The following is a 24,613-nucleotide window of genomic DNA, read 5'->3' on the forward strand; positions in this document are numbered from 1 at the left end:
AGGATGTCCATGCTAATGATGAATGCAAGATAGTGTCTGCAGCCGCTACGGGCACCGGGGAGGAGGGCGGGCGATATGAATGTTAGCAGCCCTACATGCCAAGAACAGATGCATACTGGTAAGTAGCATATTCAGTTCGAGGCATGTGGGCTGCTAAATTCATATCTAGTGCATAGAATACATAGCAGTCCCTCCATTAAGGGCGGTTGCCCGTGCCAGCTGCAGAAGCTTGAAAAAGTGTCTTGAGAACAGCCTGCCCTACAGCTGCTTGCTGCTTGGAATGCACGTCCACACAGTAATGTTTGGTAAATGTGTGCGGTGTGACCCATGTGGCTGCTCTGCAAATGTCCTCTAAAGGAATGTTCCCCAGGAAAGCCATGGACGCCCCCAACTTGCGTGTGGAGTGTGCCCTTGGGGGTATTGTTAAAGTGCGCTTAGCTTTTTGATAACAGATTTGGATGCACTTAACAATCCATCTGGCTATTCCCGCTTTGGAAATGGGGTTGCCTTTGTGCTGTGCTGAGAAGGCAACAAAAAGTTGTTGTGTTTTCCTGAAGTGTTGTGTTCTGTCAATGTAGTACATCAACGCCCTCCTAACGTCCAGTGTATGGAGCATTCGCTCAGCTACCGTTTGTGGGTTTTGGAAGAATGCGGGTAGGTTAATAGTTTGATTGATATGAAACTGTGACACCACCTTAGGAAGGAATTTGGGGTTAGTGCGTAGCACCACCCTGTTTGAATGTATCTAGATGAAAGGCTCTTGGATTGTGAGCGCCTGCAGCTCACTAACGCGCCTAAGCGATGTAATAGCAATGAGGAAAGCCACTTTCCATGTAAGAAATTGAATGTCGCAGGAGTGCAGTGGCTCGAAGGGCGGACCCATCAGCCTTGTGAGGACCACATTGAGGTTCCACACTGGAGCTGGTGGTGCTCTCGGAGGAATGACTCGCTTCAGTCCCTCCAGGAAGGCTTTAATGGCAGGCACCCTGAAAACGGAGAGGTGCTGCCTATTTTGGAGATAAGCCGCTATGGCGGATAAATGTATCAGAATGGAAGCGTACGCCAGATTGCATTTGTAAAGATGTAACAAATAGCAGATGATGTTAGGAATGGATGCATCTAGCGGGTTGATATTGTTGTCAGTACAGTAGATGACAAACCGCTTCCATTTCGCCGCATAGCAAGCTCTGGTTGTGGGCTTTCTTGCCTCCCGAATGATGTCCATGCATTCTGGAGGCAGGTTGAGGTAGCCAAATTCTAAGACCTCAAGAGCCAGATCGCCAGATTGAGCTGTTGCGGATCTGGATGCTGAATGTCGCCATGGTTCTGCGTCAAGAGCCTGGATGTGAGATGTAGCCTTTGATGCGGTACCACGGAAAGTTCTAGAAACGTGGTGTACCATGGTTGGCGTGCCCATGTTGGAGCAACCAGGATGAGAGTCATCGAGTGTTGCTTTAGCTTTCTTGCCACCAGCGGAATGAGAGGCGCTGGGGGAAAAGCGTACGCAAATTTGCCTGACCAGTTCATCCATATCGCATTCCCTTGCAATTCCGGGTGGGGGAACCTGGCGGCAAAGCTTTGGCATTTTGCGTTTTCCCGTGTGGCAAATAGGTCTATCTCCAGATGACCCCACTGCTGGAAGTAGTCGTCAGGGTGTTTATTGTCGCGCCCAGATACTGCCGCACATGGGCTGGTTGAAGGTGCGACTTTGGGTAATTCAGCGAGAACCCCAGACTGTGAAGGAGTTGAATAGTGTGGGACATGTGTGAGGCACACTGTCTCTTCGACTTTGCTTGCACGAGCCAGTCGTCGAGGTACGGGTATACATGTATGTTCTGTCTCCTGAGGTGCGCCGCCACCGCCGCCAGACACTTCGTAAACACTCTGGTGGCAGTAGTCACTCCGAAGGGTAGCACTTTGAACTGATAGTGCTTGTTGTGAATGGTAAACCTGAGGTATTTTCTGTGGGACGGGTGGAGTGGGATGTGGAAGTAAGCATCCTTGAGGTCTAAGGTCGCCAGGAAGTCCCCTTGGTTTAGAAGGGGAAGTATCTGTTGCAGTGTCAGCATGTGGAAATGTTCTGACAGTATATACATGTTGAGAGGGCGTAGATCCAGAATGGGTCTGAGGGATCCGTCCTTTTTTGGGATGAGGAAGTACAGGGAATAGACCCCTGTTCCTTCCTCCTCCACCGGCACGAGTTTGATTGCTCCTTTTTGCAGCATTACTAGCACTTCCTGCTGCAATAAGTGCAAGTGCTCTGCCGACATAGGACGGTGTCTTGGGGGAATGTTGGGAGGAGAGGATGTTAACTCCAAACAATAACCGTACTGGATTAGTTTTCTCACCCACCTGTCCGTGGTGATGGACGACCAGACTGGCAGGAACTGCTGGAGTCTTCCCCCGACAGGTGTTGGATGGTCGGGGGGCAGTGACAGGGAGTCACTGTTTGTTTACGGCAGAGGAACGGGAGTTGGTGTTCCCTCTGCCCCTGCCTTTGGCACTGTTACCTCGGTAACCCCCTCTACCTTGCTTGGGATACGAGGACTGCGCACCACCTTTTGTGAATTGTGATTGTTGTCCCATGTGTCCTCTGGTAACACTACGCGCTCCTGAGTGACGAAAAGTGTTGCCCCTGAACTGTTGTGATTGAAGTGCCCCCATGGACTTAAGCAGTTTCGTTGTCCTTTTTAATCTTTTCAAGCGTGGTGTCTACATCTGGGCCAAACAGTCTGTCAGGATTGACGGGCTGGTTGAGGATTGTAGTTTGGATGTCAGGCTTAAATCCAGATATACGAAGCCAGGCTTGGCGCCTTAGCATGACGCTAGTGTTAATTCCTCTAGCCGCTGTGTCCGCTACATCAAGTGCGCATTTTATTGCAGCGTTTGATATAAGCTTTCCCTCTTGTATGAGCATTTCGCCAGCTTCTTTATACTCATCAGGCAGATGTTGAAGGAGCTGTTCTAGGGTATCGTAATGCGCCCTATCGTAACGCGCTAACAGTGCCTGTGTGTTTGCGATACGCCATACATTAGCAGCCTGCGCAGCGACCCTCTTGCCAGATGCCTCAAGCACTTTCGACTCCTTGTCTGGGGGAGGAGCTTCACCAGTTGTTTGGGAGTTTGCCCTCTTGCGGGCATTCGCGACCAGCAACGAATCCAGAGGCAACTGTCCCCGAATATAGGCAGGGTCCCCAGGTGCAGGTCTGTATTTTTTCTCTATTCGTGGGTTTACCACGCTCGCCCTTGTAGGTTCTTTAAAGATCTCTGGCGCATGTTTAAGGACACCTTTTAACATAGAAAGTGTTTTGACTGTTCTTTCGGAGACAGAGAAAGTGTCAAACAGGAAATCCTCTTCCACTGGGTCAGCATGCATATCTAGATTATGATTTGCAGCTGCCCTCTCAATTAAAGCATTGAAAGCTGCAGAATCCTCAGTTGGTGAAGTACGTGCCCCAAAACCTTGTGGGTCCTGCACCACCTGATGACTTCCCTGGTCCCCAGCGTCGTCATATGAGTCCTGATGAACATCAGGGTCATTGCCAGTAAGGAAGTTGTATTGTTCATCTTGGTCTTCATCCTCACCCCCTGATTGGGTGGGGGAAGGGGTTGGACTCCTCCTTGGGGGAGGTTGCAGAGGTTCAACAAGGGCAGGTATGTCCTGTGTTTGCCTTTTCTTTTTCAGTGGAATTACAAATGACTCCAGTGGCTGGGAACTGATCTTTCTCTTATAAAGTGTCATCTTCCCTGTGTGGGCATCGATGTAATGCCCACAGTCGTCCTCAGATGCTGTGTGTCGAGGCAAAATAGCACTGGACGTGGAATCCGAAGTCCCCGAGGTCTTCGGCACCGTTTGGGGTGCAAACGCCTTTGGAGGCACCTTTGGTGGCAGTGTGTAGATAAGTTTCGTCGACTTTTTGGCAGGTGGCTCCATCGGTTTCGGATCCGATGGCGCAGTCTTTGTCGACGGCAGGGCTTTCTCCCGAATCCTCTTGAGCGACTCGGTGACCTGTTTGGTAAATGAAGCCGAGGGTTTGACGACCGATGCTTCATGTTCGTCCGCTTTGGAGGCCTTCGGCGTGGCAGAAGAAGGCACCGATGAATCCTCGACCCCAACGGTTCGCTGCCCTGCAGCCGTTTTAGGCGCCGCCGCCGTCACTGCAGATCCGGTGTCTTTGTGCCGAGGAGTAGTGGTTCCGGCCTTCGGATCCGGGCCCTTAGTGGCCTTTGCTTCGACCGTCTGTTTGGATGTTGACGCCCCAGACGTCGAGACGTGATGGACTACCTTCTTCGAGGACATGTCCTTGGCCACCGCGTGTTGCGCCGGTGACTCGACGGCCTTCTTCGCCGGCTTCGTAAGTTTGGACGGCCGTCTTAGATGTCGTCGAAGCCGTTTGTTTCGGTTTCGTTTTCGACGTGTCTTCGGCCATCTTAGATGTTGTCGAGGCCGTAGGTTTCGGTTTAGGCATGACGTCGGCCATCTTAGATGTTGTCGACTGTACTGGTTGCGGTTTCAGTTTCGATACGCGCAACAACGGCGCCTCCGGTGTATCCGTGGCCGGGCCCGAAGGCGGGGCTGGGGATATCGGTGCAGGGTCGTGGGTAAGGCCGAGTGGCGATCCCGTGACCTGAGCCTGAGTCGAGTAACTTTCGGGGCATAGCTCGTCCTCTGAGCTATCTTCCGCGGCCCCATAGACTTCTTCGTCGTCCCCTACCTCATCGACGTATTCAAGGTCTTGGCTCTGTCCATCGATGTATTCCTCAGGATCGGCCTCGACCTCCGTTGATGGCGGTGAAATTTGAAGATGATGGCTTTGGCCGTCTTCTGCGGGGTCGTCGAATATGTCGTCGGGTGCCGGTGCTGCGTGCAGGGCCTCGAGGCGCACCGCGCGCCGATGCTGGAGTGTCTTCTTTGACCTGAATTTGGAGCAGGCCATGCAGTTGCCCTCGTCGTGATCCGGCGAGAGACATTTATTACAAACTGGATGCACGTCGATGTGTGGGTACTTGGACCCACACACGGGGCAGCGCTTGAACGGACTCCGTTCCATGATTACGTCGGTGTCTCGCTGCGAGTACAGGGCCTCGATGTCCGAAGAGTAGCAACTCCCCAGAAGTCCGACACGAAGAGTCGGACGATGCTCGGGACCGTTCGCAACAATACCGACGCGAGTATCGAAGGCCTTTTGGCCTTAAGGAAGTTATTTTTTCGATTCCGACAAGGAGGCGTCGAAATCACATCCGAACCCAATGGCGGAAAAAACAATCTGGGGATGGAGCCGATGCCCATGCGCACTGTAGTCCAGGGGAGGAGCCACCTATCTCGTGATACTTCGAAGACTCTTCCAGGACAACAATGTGCAATCATCCGGACCCAACACTAGGCGGCGAGCTATGCACTAGATATGAATTTAGCAGCCCACATGCCTCGAACATAATATGCAGTGCACATCAGACCCATATAGCAGTACTGGGTACAATACATATGTAGTTGGTCTAAAGAAATCACCTAAAGATGAACATGTGAGCATCAACGTAGCTGATCGAAAATCAATGCTGCAATGGGAATCAGATTTCAATCACTTATTCTGAGCAGAACCCAAACCAACATAGTACATGCAATGTTTTAAAAAACCAAGCTTGTGGTTTTGGAGAGGTGGAGGAATAAAGTAAGCTGAAAACTGCTTTTCGGAGCCTGATCTAGCTCCGGCAAAAGGATGTGTGTATGTTCAGGACTAGGCTATACTTTGAAGCTTTCCAGGAGTGATCCACTTACTGCAAGCATTCACCACAAAATGGAATATAATGTAGCATGAAGATGCTGAAAAAAGCCAAAAATAACCGAAGCCAAATAGAGCAATGGTATTTTATGCTTCTGCCTGGAAGAATACAGATAGGGCTTTCAAGGTGTATAAAATACCAGATGATAATTCTAAAGAGGTTTAAAATGCTGCTCTGAGAAGCATCCACCCGTCACACCTGCTCTGCAGAAGCATGTAAGCACCTTTATGGGGTTGATATTTTAAAGACAAAGAAAGTACTGTAGATGGGTGTGAGATGTGTTGCATAGGTAGGGAACAACCACAACATCGTGACTGGGTGGGTGTTCTGCCTTTTCCATTATGTACTTCAGGCCACGACTGACACCTGACTTGAAGTGTGCACTTATAATGCGTCTCTACTTTCCCACAACCATCTACACATATAAACATAAACCTGAATGGCACAGGTTCAAGTGTTGCAAAAGTGATGGAATAAAAAAAAACCAGATACATCGGTTTTTGAATATTCTTTTCCTAACACTGGTTATGCATAGTCTATGCAACGTAAAGATGCCACACGTGGTTAATAGAATCAACATATGCCTGGAATGTCTGAGAAAGATTTAACATCGGTTCCATACTTAAGCTACAAGATGAGTGAGAGGAGTTGGCCTAACGGCTGGGGCGCTCGACCTCGGACCTGGAGGAACTGGGTTCGAGTCTCGGCAAAAAAAAAAAAAAAAAAAAAAAAAAAAAGGTTTATAGGGTGAGCACAGTTGAGTGAGATCTTTGGTCAATCAGCTATTCAGTAGTAAATGCAGATCAATACATTGAGAGCCAGGCCCAGAATAATTATTAACATTTTTTTGTTTTTCAAACACGTTTATTAAGTAACGCATCTTGTATACATCCGTGTGCCTACAACCCTGAGGCCGGCAGCAATCCAATACTTCTCATATTTTGAGATGACACAGCCAGTCGGCCGATAACCCGGAGGTCCGGTAAGAAATATAGGAGTAATTATCGGAAGTATAAAGAGCCCGTAGTAAGCTTTAATACTAAAAAATTGTCCAGTGTGTTAAAATATATAATCTTCGATATTAATCCCGTCCCACCCTGCCACTGAATCTACTTAATTTTGTGAGCCTATGTCTGTGTACCTATTACTGGAAAAAGGAATAACGAAGAATTTCCATTTCAAAAGAAAAATATATTCTATCGAAACATGCCACGTAACATATAATCCACATTCATACTTTCTAGTGTGGTTCAGCACTGTGTATTCTTTGACCAGTTATACAAAGGTCATAGCCTCCATGCTCCAACCATGTCACTAAAGGTTGCCATATATCAGAAGGTCTAGAGCTTCCAGGTAGCAGTTCCCAGTAAGTCGTCAGTTGATCCTTACAGTATATTACCGTATTCAACCAGCCGGCTACAGTAGGGGGAGACTATCTTTTCCAGTGTACTGCCACTTGACGTTTGGCCAAGAGCAGTAACATTGCAGCTAGCTTCCGAGAAGCAGTGGGTACCTCTTGTACAAAACCCAGTAGTGCAACCAGTGGGTCAACCCTTAGTGCAAAGTCCAGTATGTTCCCTATGTGTTGTATTATTTCCAACCAATAGTCCGCTATCGACTTGCACACCCATGCCAAATGTAAGAATGAAGCCTCAGGTGCGCCGCATCTCCAGCAGCAAGCATCATGTCGTAGGCCCATACGGTGCAATTGTATTGGTGTACGGTATGTTCTGTGTAGATAGTTGAAGTGTATGAGTCTCAGCCTATAGTTGGGCGAAAGGTTTTCCAACTGGGAACAGCAGAATTGCCACTGCTTGTCTGTAATTGTTATGTCCGCCTCCTTTACCCATTCTTCCCTAGATGTGTTGATAACTACCTGGGATGTCTTTTGTGTAATGCTGCATATGCGAGTAATCAATTTCCTAGGGAAGCTATTGGCCAGAATATTTTCAAGTGCTGGCAACGAGGCCGGAACCTTTGGGAATTCCGGATATCTAGCACAACACGCCACCCTTAATTGATAATATAGTAGCATATCAGAAGCCGAGGGCGCCCCGACACACACATCCTCTGGAGTGACAAGAACTCATCATCCGGATACAAGTCTCTACCCACCACGAGACCATGCTTCTTGGCACGTTCAGTCACAGCCCTATCTGTTAATGGCCCAAGTAGTGGATTTCCACCCAGCGGCATGGATGGTGCGTATATTTATTTGTGCCCTGCACGCTTTGCAATATTTCTCCACGCCCAGCGTGTAGTTTCGACCGTGTTTATGTCCGAGTGGGAACGTTTATATGGGTGATATACCACCGCATGGAGTGGAGTGGGCGCAACCATATCTATTTAAATAGCTACATGTGGTTGATATGGAGTAGGATGCTGCCAATAATGCAAATACTGTGCTTATGCACTGTACGCATACAGTTCAAAGTCAGGGGCTCCCAGACGTCCCTGCGAAAATGGGAGAGTCAAAAGTTTCCAAGCAACACAAGGCTGACGCCCCGCCCACACCAACTCCAGTATCCCAGTTCACAGTCGTCTGAAAAAGTGAGTGTTTAATGGCATGACCAATTTGGTAATAGCTATTCTCCCTGTGAGTGAGCGTGGCAAGCGCTTCCAACGTTGAATCTGGTCTTCCAACCAGTCAATCACCCTCCCATAATTCGCTAACCATATTTCCTGTAATGATCTGCTGATCCAAATACCCAAATACTTCACATCGCCGCTCATCCACTGGACAGGAAACTCAGTCTCCCACCGCTCAGTGTCATCTGATAAGGGAAGCAATACCGATTTAGACCAATTATTTGTATGCCGTTAGTCCACCATATCTAATGAGCTCCCTCATGACTACATCAAAATTATCCTTGGGGTTGGTCAAATAAAGTGTTATATCGTACGCATACATGGATATCAGCAACCCTCTAGTAGTGAAGCCAATACTACGTTGTGTATGGTGCCGTCGCAACCTCGCAGCTAACGGTTCAGTCGCTATCGCGAACAATAGTGGTGAAAGCGGGCAACCCTGCCTCGTACCTCTCGTTATAGCAAAGGTGTCCGATAGTTGGCCGTTCACCCTCACCCTCGCTTTTGGATTTGTGTATACGAGTTGGATCTGTTGTAGGAAAAGCGAGCTAAACCCCAATCTGGTTAGGAGGGCCAATAAAAATTTGCACTCCACTGAGTCGAATGCTTTCGTCGCATCCAAAAGCGCCGCCACCACCAGAACATGAGGGGCCAGGTAGTGAAGGAGCCCAAATAACACTCGAAGATTGTGGGACGTGGACCTGCCCGGTATAAAGCCAGATTGGTCAGATAATGCAGTTTGTGGGAGTATGGGTTTTAGTCTATCAGCTAGTAATGTGGCATACATTTTGGCATCCAAATTTATTAAAGAAAGAGGACAATATGAATCCGGTTTAGTGGGGTCTTTTTAATTTTCAGGTTTCAATAGGGTGATCATAGCTTCTCTTGGGGGGGAGCACGCCAGCTTCCATCGCCTCCAAGTATACCTGGAGCAGCCTGGGTGCCACAATGTCTACATATTCCTTATAGAAGGCCGCAGTGAGCCCGTCTGCGCCAGGAGCCTTATCCGCCGGCATTCCAGAGATTACCTGTTTCACATCTTCCACCGTGATGGGAAGCTCCATGTACGCCCTAGCCCCATTATTAAACCAAGCTAACGCTATAGTGTCCAAATAGTCTGTGATGTCAGAATGAGGTGGATTAGTGTGGGAAGTATAAAGTGATCTATAAAAATCTGTCATGGTCCTAAGTATGTCTTGGGGTGTACTCACTATCTCCCCGGCCTCTGTCTGAAGTTCAGTTATGTAGTCTGCCAGCTAGCGTTTTTCCCAGCCCTATCTCCTTCTCTGTATCTTCTAGCCTGTGCGTATTTGTGTAAGTAAGCTGTTTCCCTTTCAGCCTCCTCCTGGAATTCTGTCAGTTTAGCATGTATTGCAGCCTGAGTAACTGGGGAAGGTTGCTCTATATAATCTGCTACCAAAGCAGCAATGTCGCGTTCCAGTGTTTTTAACGTAGTTTGAATGGCTTTAAGCACCCCCACTTTCAGCGCCATGCAGTGACCAATCGCCACCACCTTAAAGGCCTCCCATAATGTACCTGGTGAGTCTACCGACCCTTCATTCGTCTCAAAGTATTCCGTCAATTTGTCTCGGAGTTCTTTGCGGAACACCTGATCAAGCAACGCTCTTGACGGGAATCGCCAACTAAATGGCTGCACATACCGTGGGGGGATTTGCATATTGTTCTGGGTAGGAGCATGATCTGAAAATGTACGTGGAAGCTGTGAGGCATCCACAACCGGAGCATGCACGTCATTTGAGAGTAACCAATAATCCAGCCGCGACCAGGCATTTGTGTGTGCGGTCACAACCGTACCTTCTCTGGCCATTGGGTGCAAAGCTCTCCAAGTGTCTACTAAGTGGCCATCCTCAACAATATCCCGGAGGATCGCAGCAGCCTTAGGATGGCGTTTGCGAGCCACCCCTCGCCTATCAGCCGTAGAGGACATCACCACATTAAATTCCCCCCCACACAACACCGCCATTTGCCCTAGCGATTGGACCTTGTGCCATATGTGTTGAAAAAATAAAGGGCTACCCGTGTTAGGACCATATGGGTTTACTATAATCACCGGAGTGTTGAACAAAGCACCCTGCAATATTATGTATCTCCAGTCTTTGTCTAAGACCGTAGAATGAGTCTTCCAATGCAACCCCCTGCGGATCAATATAGTTCACTCCTCTGGAGTAGTTAGAGTACAGAGCTTCCACTATCTCACCCCATCTACTGTGTCATAGCAAGTTAATGTGGGTTGGGCTTAAATGCGTTTCTTGCAGCAGACATATATCTACCCCATGGCGAGTCAAATAAGAGTGGATCAGACGTACCTTCCTTCTATCGTTTAGCCCCCTAACATTCCATGATAGGCATTTAATGGCCGTCACAGTCGCAAGAAGAAATACAGATATCTATAAGCATTTATACACATGGTTACAGTTAGTGGCAATGGCATGTGACTAAGAGTAAGGACTATGTGTAATGCAAGGCAATAGAGTTGGTCAGCAGATAAAGTTCCGAGTCCCATGGCAACGCCAGTTCGGTAAAAATAGTACACAATCTCTGACATAAGGCATGACAGGTAATAGAACAGGAAAAACACCCCTCTCCCCCCTCCACCCACACCAACTCCCCAATTTGGTTGTGTATCTCCCACCCTTGCTCCCATATAAAGGAAACAAACTAATGGGAATCATCCCTTGATGGGACAGGAGGACGCTGGCAAACCACCCCCACACTTTTGGTGGGGTGGCCGAGATTGTAATTGACTGCCATGGTCCACGTGCACAGCAGATGCCCCACCCCCCACGGTTAGCCAAATCAAATAGTCAGGGCCCACAAGCCAAACACAGGACCCCTGTTACCATATACAAAACTGACCTTACAGGGCAACCCAGGAGACACAATTACCAATATATTACTCATAGTGTCCAACTTATCTGCATGACCAGCGATTATGTTGGATTACTCAATCAGTGTCACTCATGCCGCCTTCCTGCCACGGTACATTCGATGATGCCAATTGTTTGTGTTCCTTTGCCAACTGTTTTGCCAGCCTTGGCGTCTGTAAAAAAGGCGGGCTTCCCGTGCCCCTGTACACGTAACTTAGCAGGATAGATCAAGGCATATCTAGTCCCTATTTGTTGAAAAATCTTTTTTGCTGGGATAAATTCTCTACGGGCCGCCTGAACCTGCAGAGTTAAGTTTAGATAGAAAGCGATGTGATTACCCTTATATTGGATCTCGCCTTTCTCTCGAGCCAGCCTGAGAATAGTATCCCTGTCGTTCAGGACTCTGGCTATGATTGGTCTCGCCGGCGCCCCCGGCTTCGGCCTAAGCCCCAGTGAGCGATGGGCCCTTTCAATCAGGAACATAGCTGAGAGCTTGGGGCCGAACAGTTCCCTCATAATTTCTTCCACATATTTTTCCATGTTTTGAATGTCTGACGATTCCACCACACCTATAATTCGAACGCTGTTGCATCTTGACCTCGCTTCCAGGTCCTCATTCTTCAGTTTTATCAGCTGTAGCACTCCATCCATCCCACGCAGTTTCTTGTCCATGTCCGTTTGACCCTCCTCCGTCTACGTGACTCTCGTTTCCAACACGTCCATGCGACCTTCCTGTTTCTCAACGCATTGTGTGATCCTGTCCATCCGTTCCGCCAGGGAGTCCATCTTGGAGTCTATACCCTGCAGACTTGACTTGAGCTCCTTGAACATTTCCCTTATGTCCTCCGCAGGACGGTTGTCTGCAGCACTACCTCCTGTCAGGTCCTGCTGTCCCACATCACCGTCTGCCGACTTACCAGATTTTTTTATCGAAGTTAATTTACGGTTGTCTTGTCTCCGGCTTCCCCATGTTGATATCCCAGACTCAAGACGAGTAGTGCCGCTATCCGGTGTATGCCTGCATATATGGGAGAAACTTGCACACACCGTCTCGCCTTGGCCCAGCAGAGCCGATAAATATACAGCGTTTTTCACAATAGGGAGCCTCCTGGGTAAAACCGGGCCAGTATAGGGTAGTCTACAGTCCCCCCACTAGCACGTTTATCGAACCCAGCTGCAGCGACGGACCATGGGAGATGATCTAGACCAAGATAAGTCTACCTCAAGTCAGCCTACAGCAGTTGTCACAGCAGGGCGTCGCAGATTAAGGAGGGCGCGCTGCAGCCCCATGTGCACCTCCAAGTGCCGCAATATCTCCACAAATGTGCCAGAGCCTCCACAATTACACTGATGGGATCATGTTGAGAATCCACTAGTGGGGAATATTCCAATGATTAGTAGTTATGTCCGTATTTACAGTTGAGGCGGGGGGGAGATTGCCAGCTTTCCTGCATCAGCGTCAGTCGTCACATAATATGGCCACTCAACCAGAAGTATGTCCTTTTCCAACAGCCCACATCTATGCCAGCCGCTTTCCATTTATCTTTTCATGCAGCCATTCATGAGCATGTACTTCAGCGCCGACTTAGCCCTCCTGAACGCTCACCTCGCGGTCACCCGGGTCCCCACGTCACTACACAAAATGGCCTCTCAACTATTTCGTTCCGCAAGTACGCAGCAGCCAACGTACGCCACCATCCAGCGGTGTCGACATGTAGCTAGGGCATTCCAAGCCAATCCGCCCTGCCGCAGCCAGTCTGCCTGCTCCAGCCTCGGTCTTGTCGCTACCGCCACACTCCCCTGTCCCACTCCGGCCTTCACCATGCTCTTTCGGGCCCGCAGCAGCCCCACAAACCCGGCCACGCCGGTCGCAGGGCCCACCAGCCACAGCCCCCGGCAGCAAATGATCTCACAGGCAACAAGGGGGGCAGGTCCAAGCTCAGATTCACATTACTACTTCGGTCCAGCCCCACCTTCAAGGAACTCCTTCGCTCCGGTATCCGTGCAGCAGCCTCGGCCTGCAATTACTTTAGGTCCCAGCTTCACACGTAGGCCGCTCCCACAGGCCGCAGTTCTTGAGAAAAACTTCTCTTGCAGTTTTATAGTCGTACCGTTACTTGTGGTCACTCATGGCGCCCCGGGGAAGGTTGGCGGCACCCACAGCACAACCCAGACAATTTGGGCACGTCTTTGACGGATTTATGACGGATCTTGCTGGCTTGGCCGGCGGAGCCGATCTAAAACGCGGCCATTCCGCTACTCAGCGTGGCCACGCCCCCCCCTCGAATAATTATTAACTTTGCACTCAAATCCAATGTAACTATGTTCTACCCTATTAGGTGGAATCAATGAGAAAGTGTCTGTAACCTGAAAGAAGCAAACCCATTTAATATTCATATGAGTGCATATGGTCTTAAAAAAAAAGTAAGTCCTGAACCTTCAATCATAAGTCCCTACATAATATAAACACCATGAGAATCAAACTTTAACCAAAACATACCTCCCTTTTGCCAGCCATTTTCACAAAGGTTGATGCATATGGAATCAATCATACCCATGCTATGTAAAGAAACTCTGTAGCATTTAGTTTTTTTAACTTCCCATTAGTGGTCCTTCACCTCAAGATAATGTGACAAAAGTGTAATGTGGTTATTACCTGGCCCCCTGCTGCACATGCAGCCACGAGCCCATACTGGCCGCCCTCTTGCTTTAGTCTGTGAGCAGTTGCCATTACCAGCCGGCATCCAGTGGCACCAAAGGGGTGTCCCAGGGACAAAGAACCACCCCATGTATTGAACTTATCCATGGGTAGAGCTCCGACCTTGAAGAAGAAAAAAAACACCGCATTAAATTCAATAACAAACAACCGCTAGCTTTTTACAGAATGAAAAATACATTTTGAATTGTTTTTCCTGCCCATTCATCAGGTTGATAATGTGGAGGATACATGTATAGCCTCTAGTGACAGAAAAGGTCACGAGAATATAGCTGGGCATGCTTGCCACAGGAATTGGCTTAATACACATATTACACAATGTAATTGTCAATCTTTTCAAGACCATAAGGGGTGTAATAAAACCGTCCATACTGCTGGTCATTTCTCTTCAATGTCTTTAAAAAAATTAGTTTCAAAGAACTTGAACAGGGAAGGACAAGACTATATGTTTAGACACTGATACGCCATTCTCAAAACACAATGTAGGCAAGTTCTTCCAATGAGTATGCTTATCACATACATTTCCATTTCTTGGCCTTACCTTGCTTTTCCTGCCCATGTAGGTCTGTGCAAACCAATCAGAATCCATGGCTTTCAGGTTTGCCAAAATCTGCCCCTACGATGAAAAGCAAGAACATGTGAACAGTGACAAACAGATGGGTTTTAACAACAGTCCTGTACACAAAGGCGGGAAATGATGCGCACGCTGATATAAGTGTTCAATGTTTGTGGGTATTACATGTTCAGATAGATTGTATATTAACCGTGCATGCCCCCTCTCCAGTTTCTGATTAATTACCACATTGCACTGAAAGGGTTATCTTTCCAGACGGCGCTCTTGATAGTCAGTTTCTGTAGACATATCCAAATACAATCTAGTGCCTCTAATATTTCTAGGGGGGCTACCTGTTATTTAAATATAGCGGAGAAGTTAAACTGATCTGTAGGGAATTATGCGTGCTAAGGGACGGCGACACCCACTGTGGGCTTCGGGAAGTCCAGGAGCCACTAGAGTCGAGGAGTTCAGTTGACGGATTCAACTGGCAATATCTATGGATCCATAAGGGTTACAAATTAAACTCTGAAGGTTACAGAATCTGCAGGACACTGCCCAATGGATGGAATGAGACCACAAGGCAGGGGTCGCAGTCTGGATTCTCCAAAGCTTCATACAGTGGCAGCAGAGGTGATGTACATGGCACCCTAGGGGCAAGGGGGGTCTGGGACAAAGCAGGCTCCCCCTTCCCGGTAGCTGAACAAATGTCTTCGTGCTCAGCTTTGCTTCCATTAGGCAACTGGCTTTCTTCACATTTCCAGGTTAGGCTTACGCATGGCGGCTGTCCCCAGTAGGCTCTTCTGGCAGCCTGGCTTTGATAGGCGATGACGCTAGTCACTTCTCGCAACGGCACTCTAGCTCTTCAGCAGGCTGGAACGTCTTCCTTCTTTGAACAAGACTGCCCTAAAAATACTTTACAGTCTGGAGGGACCAGTACCACACCTGGCTCTTGCGTAGTCTCTCCCTTATATTGTTGTGCAGGTTCTTCTAGGTCAAGTACAAACAACAAACCGGTCAATTAAACCAATATTTATCTTCCACTGATCTCCAGGGCTGTCCACCCAAGTGGTCAGCAGGTTTCAAATCTTTGGGATATCCTCAAATCTTGGAGGGGCATGATCAGCTCATACCTGGGGCATGCAGTCCAGTTGGCCCTCTTTAGTCCTGTTTGGGCTAGCTTAGGGGGAATATGGAAGGGCTTCAGAGAGAAAGCGGTTTCTAACGTTATAACTAGTCTCAAGCACAAAGGCAAGGGAAGTTTCATTCTGGCAGGTCAAAACGGCCTGGCTAGTTACCTCTTCCACAACAGAGACAAGCGCTTACAGGTAGGAAGAGTGGAGGTGCACATGCATGATTTGGTGTCTGAGATGGACACTAGTAGCCTCAAGGCATCCACCATCTTGTATGGCACATCAGATGTAGAGACCAATGGACTTCCCTATTCACCTGCTCAGGCACATGTGACCCCACATACACAAATTCTCATAGGCAGGATGGTGGTAACACCCTGCTTCATGGCCTCCCAGACGACACACTTAAGGCCTTTTACACCCTGTGGCACATCTCATCTAGGGTCAAAAGAAATATGATCCCATCACCCTATCCTGTGAACTTCCACTGGCTCTCGTTGCCGGCACGCATCACCTTAATGACTAGCTGTATCATTTATAAATCCATCATGACCATCACCCTCGCATATCTTGCAGACAAGCTCATCTTCTCTGGTGGCTTTCAAAACGCCTGCAGCCAGCCTACCATCAGACTTGAGATGATGTGGTGTAAAAAAGGAAAAACAGGGAGGCAGGCCTTTTCTATTGATGCACCCAAGAACAGGAAAAACATTCCTGTATCCATAAAGACCGCCCCAAGCATCATCCAAATTAGGAAAAGGTTGAAGACTCACCTATTTAAAGAACATTACCTTATGATGCAGTGACAATCCATAAACCAGCTACCTCTTCTATCACTCCTAGACTCGCACGTCCCCCCCATGTGTTCTAAGCCAAGTTTGCACTAAACAAATGCCACATATGCATACATAAATCTGTAATATGCAAGTCTATGTCACTGTGAAGAAAAAGATCCCCCAGCTGCATGTGGCTTTACTTTTAGTGGGAGGGCAGTAAGCTGCCTCTTAATCCATAGGATCCTAGAAAAAAGGCCTGAAGCTGCCCCCTTATTACAGATAAGGCTGCCATTGGAAATCCATACATAGTCTAGTTGTAGAGGACAGACGTTGAAATGACCAAGGAGAGCACACTTTAGGTGTCACCTCTCCATCAAAGCTGCGCTCGGATGCCTAGATATTGAGACAACACCAAAGCCATTGGAGGTCACAGAGCACTTTTCTGATGACATCCAGTGGGATTGCAATGCTCTTGAGCCTACTGCATTAAAGATATACAGGGCTAACCAGAAAGCATAAATGGATATGACAGAAAGGCTTCATAAAGCCATGCCAGATACTTTGATGTCAAGGTGGGCAGTTCGATAACCCAACTGAAAGAGAGCTTACTGTGGTGGACAACACGATGGCACAGAGAGAATATGTGGCACTGATATCATTATGGCCCAAACCTGAAAGAGTGACGTAGAAGCATTTTCGGAACCATCGCCTATGTATGTGATGTTTCTATTTCTACAGCATATCATACTAGAAGCTTTTGTGGAACCAAAAATAATAAGAAAAGAAAAAAAATCGATACAAAAATACAGATTTTTTATTCCGGCCTAAACTGACCAGGAGACTCAAGGTCTTGTCTATTAATTATTAAGTGAATCATATAGGTCTAATCAAAACTGCTGTAGATCAACAGGCATGTCAGGGATACCACACACTTACATGAAATGAATTAAATGAGAGGAATTAGCAAAAAAACGTGCAATTGAACACTTACTGCAAATGCTTCATGGACTTCAAAGGCATCAATGTCAGCCAGGGACAAGCCTGCTTTCTCCAGAACTTTAGGAGTGGCATACGTTGGTCTAAACAAGGAAAAGTGAAGAATGCAAATTAATCATGTTCTCAAGAAACCATATTAAAAAAAGCAGGTGAAGCACAAACTGCCATAGCCACATCTGCAGGCACAATTTATGTATACATCTGTGGTTCAGAAAACTACATACTGGCACAGCAGTAAAAGAAAATACCAGAAAAATGCTCCTTTCAGCTTCAAACCTTCCTCTCTCAAGGACATGTAGTGAGGTTCCATCAGACTGGTTCATAAAAACGTGTACGTTTCCACCTTGGTGAGAATGACCTTGATGCAGAGCTTGACCATATAAATAGGATGACCATAATTTCATCATATTTACATTACTTAGCTTTGCCATTTCACACTTCCTTCCTGCCCTTTTTGCAGTCACCCCCCCCAAACCTTTTGCCGCCTTCCGCCTACATTTGCTGTATTTGTTTTTGTTGGCTTAGGATTCTGGGCACTTTACCACTGCTAACCAGTGCTAAAGTGCTTGTGCTCTTTCCCTAAAACACGACAATATTGGCTCATACCCAATTGGCATATCTAATTTACTTATAAGTCTCTAGAAAAGTGCACTTCCTGTGCAGAGGGTATGTAAATGAAATGCTACTAGTGGTTCTGCAGCACTGATAGTGCCACCCACTTAAGTATCCCCTTAACCATGTCTCATGCCTGCCATTGTGGAGTTTTCATGGTCATTTCAAACTGGCAAAATAAACCTTTTGCTTGGACTAAGCCTTCCTTTTAATACATATAAAGACACCACTATGGTAGTACAGCCCAGAGGGCAGGGTGCAGTGTATTTAAAAAGCAGGACATGTATGTTTACGTTTTACATGTACGGGTAGTAAAAACAAAAAAAAAACGTACATTTGTGTTTCACTACAGCAAAGCCTATATCTCCCATAGGATAACACTGGGATTACTTTATTCCATATTAGAAGAGTAATTTCCAAATGGGAAGATAACACATAGGATAACACTGGGATTACTTTATTCCATATTAGAAGAGTAATTTCCAAATGGGAAGATAACACTGATTCAAGTTTGGAGTCTCTAGAATCACAATTTAAAATGGAGTCTCTGTAATCACAATTTAAAATCCAAACTTATGTTTACCTCAAATTTTAAACTGCATTTATGAAAATGCCACTTTTAGAAAGTTGGCATTCTCTTATTTTAGCAATTTGGTGCCTGCTGCCTGTCTCTGATCACATCTCGGAGGTTGGTGCCATGTTGGCTTTGTGTATTCCGCCTAGACTGACACACAATAGAAGCTTAGGTGTGATTTGATGGACCAAACAGGCAGGATGGGAGGGAGAAGCTGGACCCAGCCTCACTTACACTGAATAGGCTGCGTCCACAAAATTCCAGGACTGGGGTGGCACCAATTAGCAGGGTAGCCTCACAGATGGCATAGTACAGGTGCAGGGGTTGGAAGTACTTTAGTCCCAGAGACTTAATATCAGGAGACCAGCCAGCTACCCTTGGAGTCCCTCTGAGTTCAGGGGTCAGGCGATGCAGGTTCAGTTCTTCTCACCCAGGCAAGGGGGCAGCAGGCCAGAACAGCAAGGCAGGAGTCCCACATAGCAGGAGTTCAGCAGAGTGGCAGCCCTTCAGCAGCACAGCAGTCCCCCCCCAGGCATTCCTGTTTGGCCTCCTGATAAAGAAGATACTCCTCTCTCGCAAATCACAACATAAAGCTTTCTCTTCTTCTAGGAAACAGAGCAGCAACAGGGTTTCACTAGAATTAAACTCAAGTCCTGGCTTGGCAGAGGTAGGGGGTTGGAAGAGGACAGCCACAAGGAAGGTTCCATTTCTAAAAAGTGTATTGATTGGGCTGGTACACATCAAAGTCCAGACAGTCTAAATAAATACTGATTCCAAGGCAACAGTACTTAACTTAAGTTGTGGCTAATGACCGAAAGCCACAGCCAACCAATTGTAAGCGTTATATATTAAAATTCAAACACTCCTCCAATTGGGATGTAGTGCATCACCAAGGTGTTTCCATTTTCTATTTGGAGACAGATAAGGACTAGTTCCAGTGGGTCACGGATTCTGGATTACATCCAGGACCTCTCAATCATGGCTCTTTTGTTGCAAGGTGAAGTCCAGAGCAACACAGAAAGTGGAAGTTTAGGTGTAAACAAAAGCTGCTGTGGAATCAGGCAAATAGACTCCTCAGACCTCTAGACACCTCTGGTAATTTGGATTTGGAACTCATTACAAAAGACCTACAGGTTGAATTGTCACAGGACGATGAAGATGACTAGAAGAGAACACACTATTGTGTGCACATGTACAGTGTCCAACATGCACATAATTTACCAAATTAACCCAAAATGCATGGCAATATCTTCAATGTGAGTAGCGTGCTTTACGTCCTTCAAGAGATCCAGAGCCTTGTCACTGGTAGAAAATATTGTAAAAAAATGCCAATAAAAGGTTACAACCCTCACTCCTAATGCCAATGGCGAGCAGCACACAGCTTTGTGACGGTCAAGAAACCGGTTTCAAAACGTGAAGAATATACAGTGTTAGCCATAAAACAGAATGCCATCTTGCATGGATGATGCGTTCCCCAAGCTTAGATTTATTGTCGATATCTTTTAAGACAAAATTCCCTTATGGACAGGTTACAGCACTACTGAAAGGTATATAGGGAAACAAACTAAGCGCCAGTTTATGAAACATGAAGAAAAATTGCGAGCAAGTACACAAAAGAATAGTTTGATTATATGCAGACAATTCTGTTGAAGGACCGTGTAACAATTTTTAGGATTTGCTTCAATGGTGCTGCTACATCATGAGTCAAAGTGTTATGTTTTAAAGTCCATGAAAAACAAAGTACACTGTTGATATGTAGGTGCAGTAAACCTTCCACCTGGACAGCAAAAGGTGAAATATGTTTCTGTGCTAGCCGGTCTACCAAGGGGGAAGCAGGAAGCTGCTACTAGAGTTGGAGGTTTACCTACTGCTGTGAACTATGCCCACACACTCGAGAAAGGACCCACAAGTGCTGAATAGAAGACTCCCCAGGCACCCAAACATACCCTATGTGGCCCTTATGCTCTTGCAAGGCTCTACTCCTTCCCATCTTCAGGCAGAGTGAGTATCTCCTTCACCCCTGCCAAACTCTGGCACTACTGCTACCTCTCCCACAGGCTACGTGTACACCCATACTCCTCCTCCCGGGAGCACCAATCAGAAAGTGGCCATCCACCATGAGGGGGAGAGTAGAGGCAGCCTAAAGTACTAGTGGGAATTAGGAATGTAGCTCAGCAGCAGAAGGCAAGTTTGGGAAAAACCAAGCAGCTGAAGTGTGTGCACACCAGCATGTGTAATTCTTGCATACTATGCACATCCATGGCAGCCACTCCTGCTATAATGTGCATCACCGCATGATGATGGCAATTCATGACGTGCTGGGGGCATGCATGGAGATGATGGAGCCCACCCCAGCTTAATGCTGGTATACTGTGGGGAGTTATAGTATGATGGTGCCACAGCGCAGATGGAGTTCTGAAAACACTGAAGTTCACTCAGCTCGGAGAAGAGAACCAATTCAAGCGAACGTACGCAGGATGTACATTGAGGTGCAAGGATAGCAAACTCTCTCTCCAAAATTTAGAACAGATGAATGTCTGTATTTTGTAGATAGGGGGTAGGAGATTTAACCTATTCATTTGCAAATGATTGTTTAAAATAAGCAATGAAATTGCAAGAGGACCAATTACATAGCAGAAAATGCAAATGTAATTACTAGTCCAAGAATAATCAATATAACGTTCAATAGTAAAATGGAGGTAGGAGAACAATTGTTTCCAACTCACCCTAGCAAGAGCTGGTCCTTTGGGTCTTGAGAGACGTATACAAAATCCCTGTATGAAAGAAACCATAAGGTAAATGGAGGAAATGTAAGACTCGTCAAGCAAGAATAGAGCACCATCTCCACTTACCTTAAGTAGGCCTTTGGTTTGTATCCCATAGCAAGGGCCTTCTCCTCTGACATAAGGAGAACAGCTGATGCGCCATCGGTCTGAAAAAGCAACCAGAACAAACTGATCATGAAGGAATGGTGTAATGAAATTATAAAAACTTTGGCAGGGAAGATAAAGGGGTGTAATGGATGGAAAGGCCGGGCCATAGAGTGCAGCAAGAAGAAAGGCCCTTGTACAGCTGAGACGGTTAAATCATGTTGAACACAGAACCTCAAAATAGGAGAGGTGGGGCAGAGTCATTGATCAATGAAGTCATAAACCGCACTATATTTAAAAGCAAGTTTGAGGGGTCATATGACTGTCATAGAATATTTGTCTACAATCTAGTCCAGCAATACAAAAAGATATGTCTATGACTTTACTGAACATGCTAGGCAGTAAGAAAAAGGAAATAAAGGAGACTGGTCAGCAGTTCCCTATGCAAACAATGGTATGGGAAACGGAAACAATAAGGAATTAGTGGGTCCATTTCATATTGTCATGGGATTTACACCACCGTCTCCAAGTCATCCTCTGAAAGATTGAATAATTACAAAACAGGAACAAAACTGAACCCTCCCCCTCTCCCCCACAACCCATCTGTTAAAACATCAAGGAAATTCTCACCAATGGAGCCTGAAGCAACACTTTACATTCTTTACCTTCTAAAGAAAGGTAAGACCCACTACGCTAATCTTATGTTTGAATTCAGAGGCTTTAGAGACCATCAGTCCCAGGTATAGTCAGACGTTGATACGAAGAAAATGTCTGAATGCCCAAGGTTTATATAACACGTAGTACAAATACACACAAGAGCAATCACTTTCAGCCTTCCAGAGTAGAGCACTATACAAACACAAAATTATAGGGAGCAACTTAAACGGGTCAGAGACATTGAATTTCATCATTACGTACTATACTGGTGTAAGTTTGGTTTCTTAAGCAGTGGACATGTGCACATTCTCAGGTGCTTGACTTATCTCTTGGATTGGACTTTGGGTCCCTTAACACGCCAGTTTCTCAAAAGGAAAAACAGGCAAGAAAGTAATAAGAGAAGCAGCACAGCTTCAAAGAGGAAAGGCACTGTGCTTCCACTGTAGCCAGCAAGACTGGCCTCCCCAGAAGCTTAGGAGTCAACCAATGTCATACAGCTTACACTTCCCACAAAGGGGTCCTGTACCTAGCCACTCCTGATTTTCAGGTAACACATGGAGTTAATATGCCCGCAAACAGTAGATGACAGTCGCACTTCATAACATAAGCAGGGTTGTTAGATCTGGGGGTCACTAGTTGGCAATGGTATTCACCTTTGTCCAAATAGGGACACTTAATTCTAAGTCAGGATAAGGGGATTACACTCCTTAACCCCTGCCCACCTCCTTGGTAACTTGGCACGAGCAGACAGTCTTATCTTGTGTTAAGCATTTGTGAATATACACAGTAATACAGTGAAAACACTACAGATGGACAACAGGTTTTATAAAAATAAGTGTGCTTTATATAGACTTAAACACAGGATCACAAACGATGCGTAGATTCTCGGCTTGCGGGCCCGTTACGGTGCGCAAGATGGCTCCTTGATGCGATGCGATGATCCGGTTGCGATGCGAGAAGATGGGGCCCTTGATGCGGCGATGCGATGACGATGTGATGACGCCCTGGCAGCCTTGCGACGACTCTGTACTTTAGATCCGCGACAGGCTCTGCGACATGCTGCTCCAGTGATGCGATGGCGACTCTCTCGATGGGAGTCACGCTTCTCCGGTGATGCAACAGCAGGCAGGGGGATGCGACGAAGGCTCGCTTCTCCGGCGTTGCCATGATTTCAGCTGCGGCAGCAGCACGCTTCTTCTCGATGCGTCGCGATTCCAGCTCCACGCGGCAAGCAAGTGACTGGAGTCAGAATTCCCAGCAAGGAAATTCAGGAGGGAGCAGGAGGTGAAGTCGTTTGTCCCTGAGACCTCAGCAGGAGGCAAGCACAGTTCAAGCCCATGGAGAATATTATGTAGATGAAAGTCCGTACAAAGTTCCTTCTCCTTTCCCTTGGCAATGAAGCAACCACTGCAGGCCAACCCAGCAAACTGGGAGAAGGGCAGTAAAACTCCTGCAGCTTCCTTGGTTCTTCTCCTTGGCAGAAAGGTTAATTATTCCAGAAGTGATCTAATTTCTTGGGATCAGGGTCCCAATATTTATAGCCTGAAAACCTTTGTTCTCTGAAGGCAGAGAGGCCTCTGCCTAGTCCAAACCAGTCCCTGAGCACTTTGTTTACATGACTCTTCTTCCCTTCACTGGGCAGGGCAGAGACTTCAGCCGCGCCATAGGAGGTGGAGCCAGCACAGGGGAGGGAAGATACAGCTCTGGAGCACTCTGTTGACATGATTCCTCCTCTCCTTTCGCTGTGCAGGGCAGAGACATCAGACAAGCCACAGGAGGTGGAGCCACCATTGTAGAGGGAAGGCCCAGCCCTATTCAGGTCCCAGGTGCAACTCCTCCCTTCCATCTAGATGTAGATCTCTCTATTCACCACTGGGCTGCCCCAGCCTGTCTCCTGGTATCCCCCAGCCCTGTCACTCACAAACCCAGATAAGGAATACACAACCCAGCAGAGGCAGGCTCAAATGGTTAGGCAAGCAAATACCTACTTTCTAAAAGTGGTATTTGCAAACACAGAATATTAAAATAAACTTTACTTAAAGATGTACTTTATTATTCTGAGTTCAGGCATACTAAATTCGAATTTCTACCATGTTCCCTGAGTCAGTTAGAATTATAAGCATGTAATAATGTAACTGCCCATTCTGGCCTATGAGAACAGGTAGCCTTTAATAGTGAAAAACGAAAATGGCTGTAATTCACTATTGGAACATGCTACGCACATCAGAGCATGTCCTACCTTATACTTACAATGCACCCTGCCCTTGGGCCTACCATAGGGGTGTCTAACATGAAGCAAAGGGAAGGTTCAGGGACTGGCAAGTGGGTGCACTTGGCCAAGTCAACATGGCAGTGCTAGACTGCACACAGGCCTTGCAATGGCAGGCCTGAGACACACTTTACAAGCTGCTTCTGTGGGTGGCACAACCGGTGCTGCAAGCCCACCAGCAGCATTTGATTTACAAGCC

The 24,613-nt window shown here is 47.0% G+C and overlaps 1 protein-coding gene across 1 annotated transcript in view; it reads right to left on the bottom strand.

Moving 5' to 3' along the window:
- The window catches only part of HADHB (hydroxyacyl-CoA dehydrogenase trifunctional multienzyme complex subunit beta), a 103,992-nt gene that overhangs the window by 1,177 nt on the left and 78,202 nt on the right, over window positions 1-24,613 (bottom strand). The window contains exons 11-15 of the mRNA XM_078650016.1: window positions 21,471-21,550; window positions 21,345-21,392; window positions 17,428-17,515; window positions 14,516-14,590; window positions 13,915-14,079 (exon numbers count right to left, since the gene is read on the bottom strand). Of these exons, the coding sequence (XP_078506142.1) occupies window positions 13,915-14,079; window positions 14,516-14,590; window positions 17,428-17,515; window positions 21,345-21,392; window positions 21,471-21,550 (456 nt within the window). The remainder of the gene's footprint in view (window positions 1-13,914; window positions 14,080-14,515; window positions 14,591-17,427; window positions 17,516-21,344; window positions 21,393-21,470; window positions 21,551-24,613) is intronic.

Source organism: Lissotriton helveticus, chromosome 6, assembly GCF_964261635.1.
Source record: "Lissotriton helveticus chromosome 6, aLisHel1.1, whole genome shotgun sequence".
Lineage (NCBI taxonomy): Eukaryota > Metazoa > Chordata > Amphibia > Caudata > Salamandridae > Lissotriton > Lissotriton helveticus.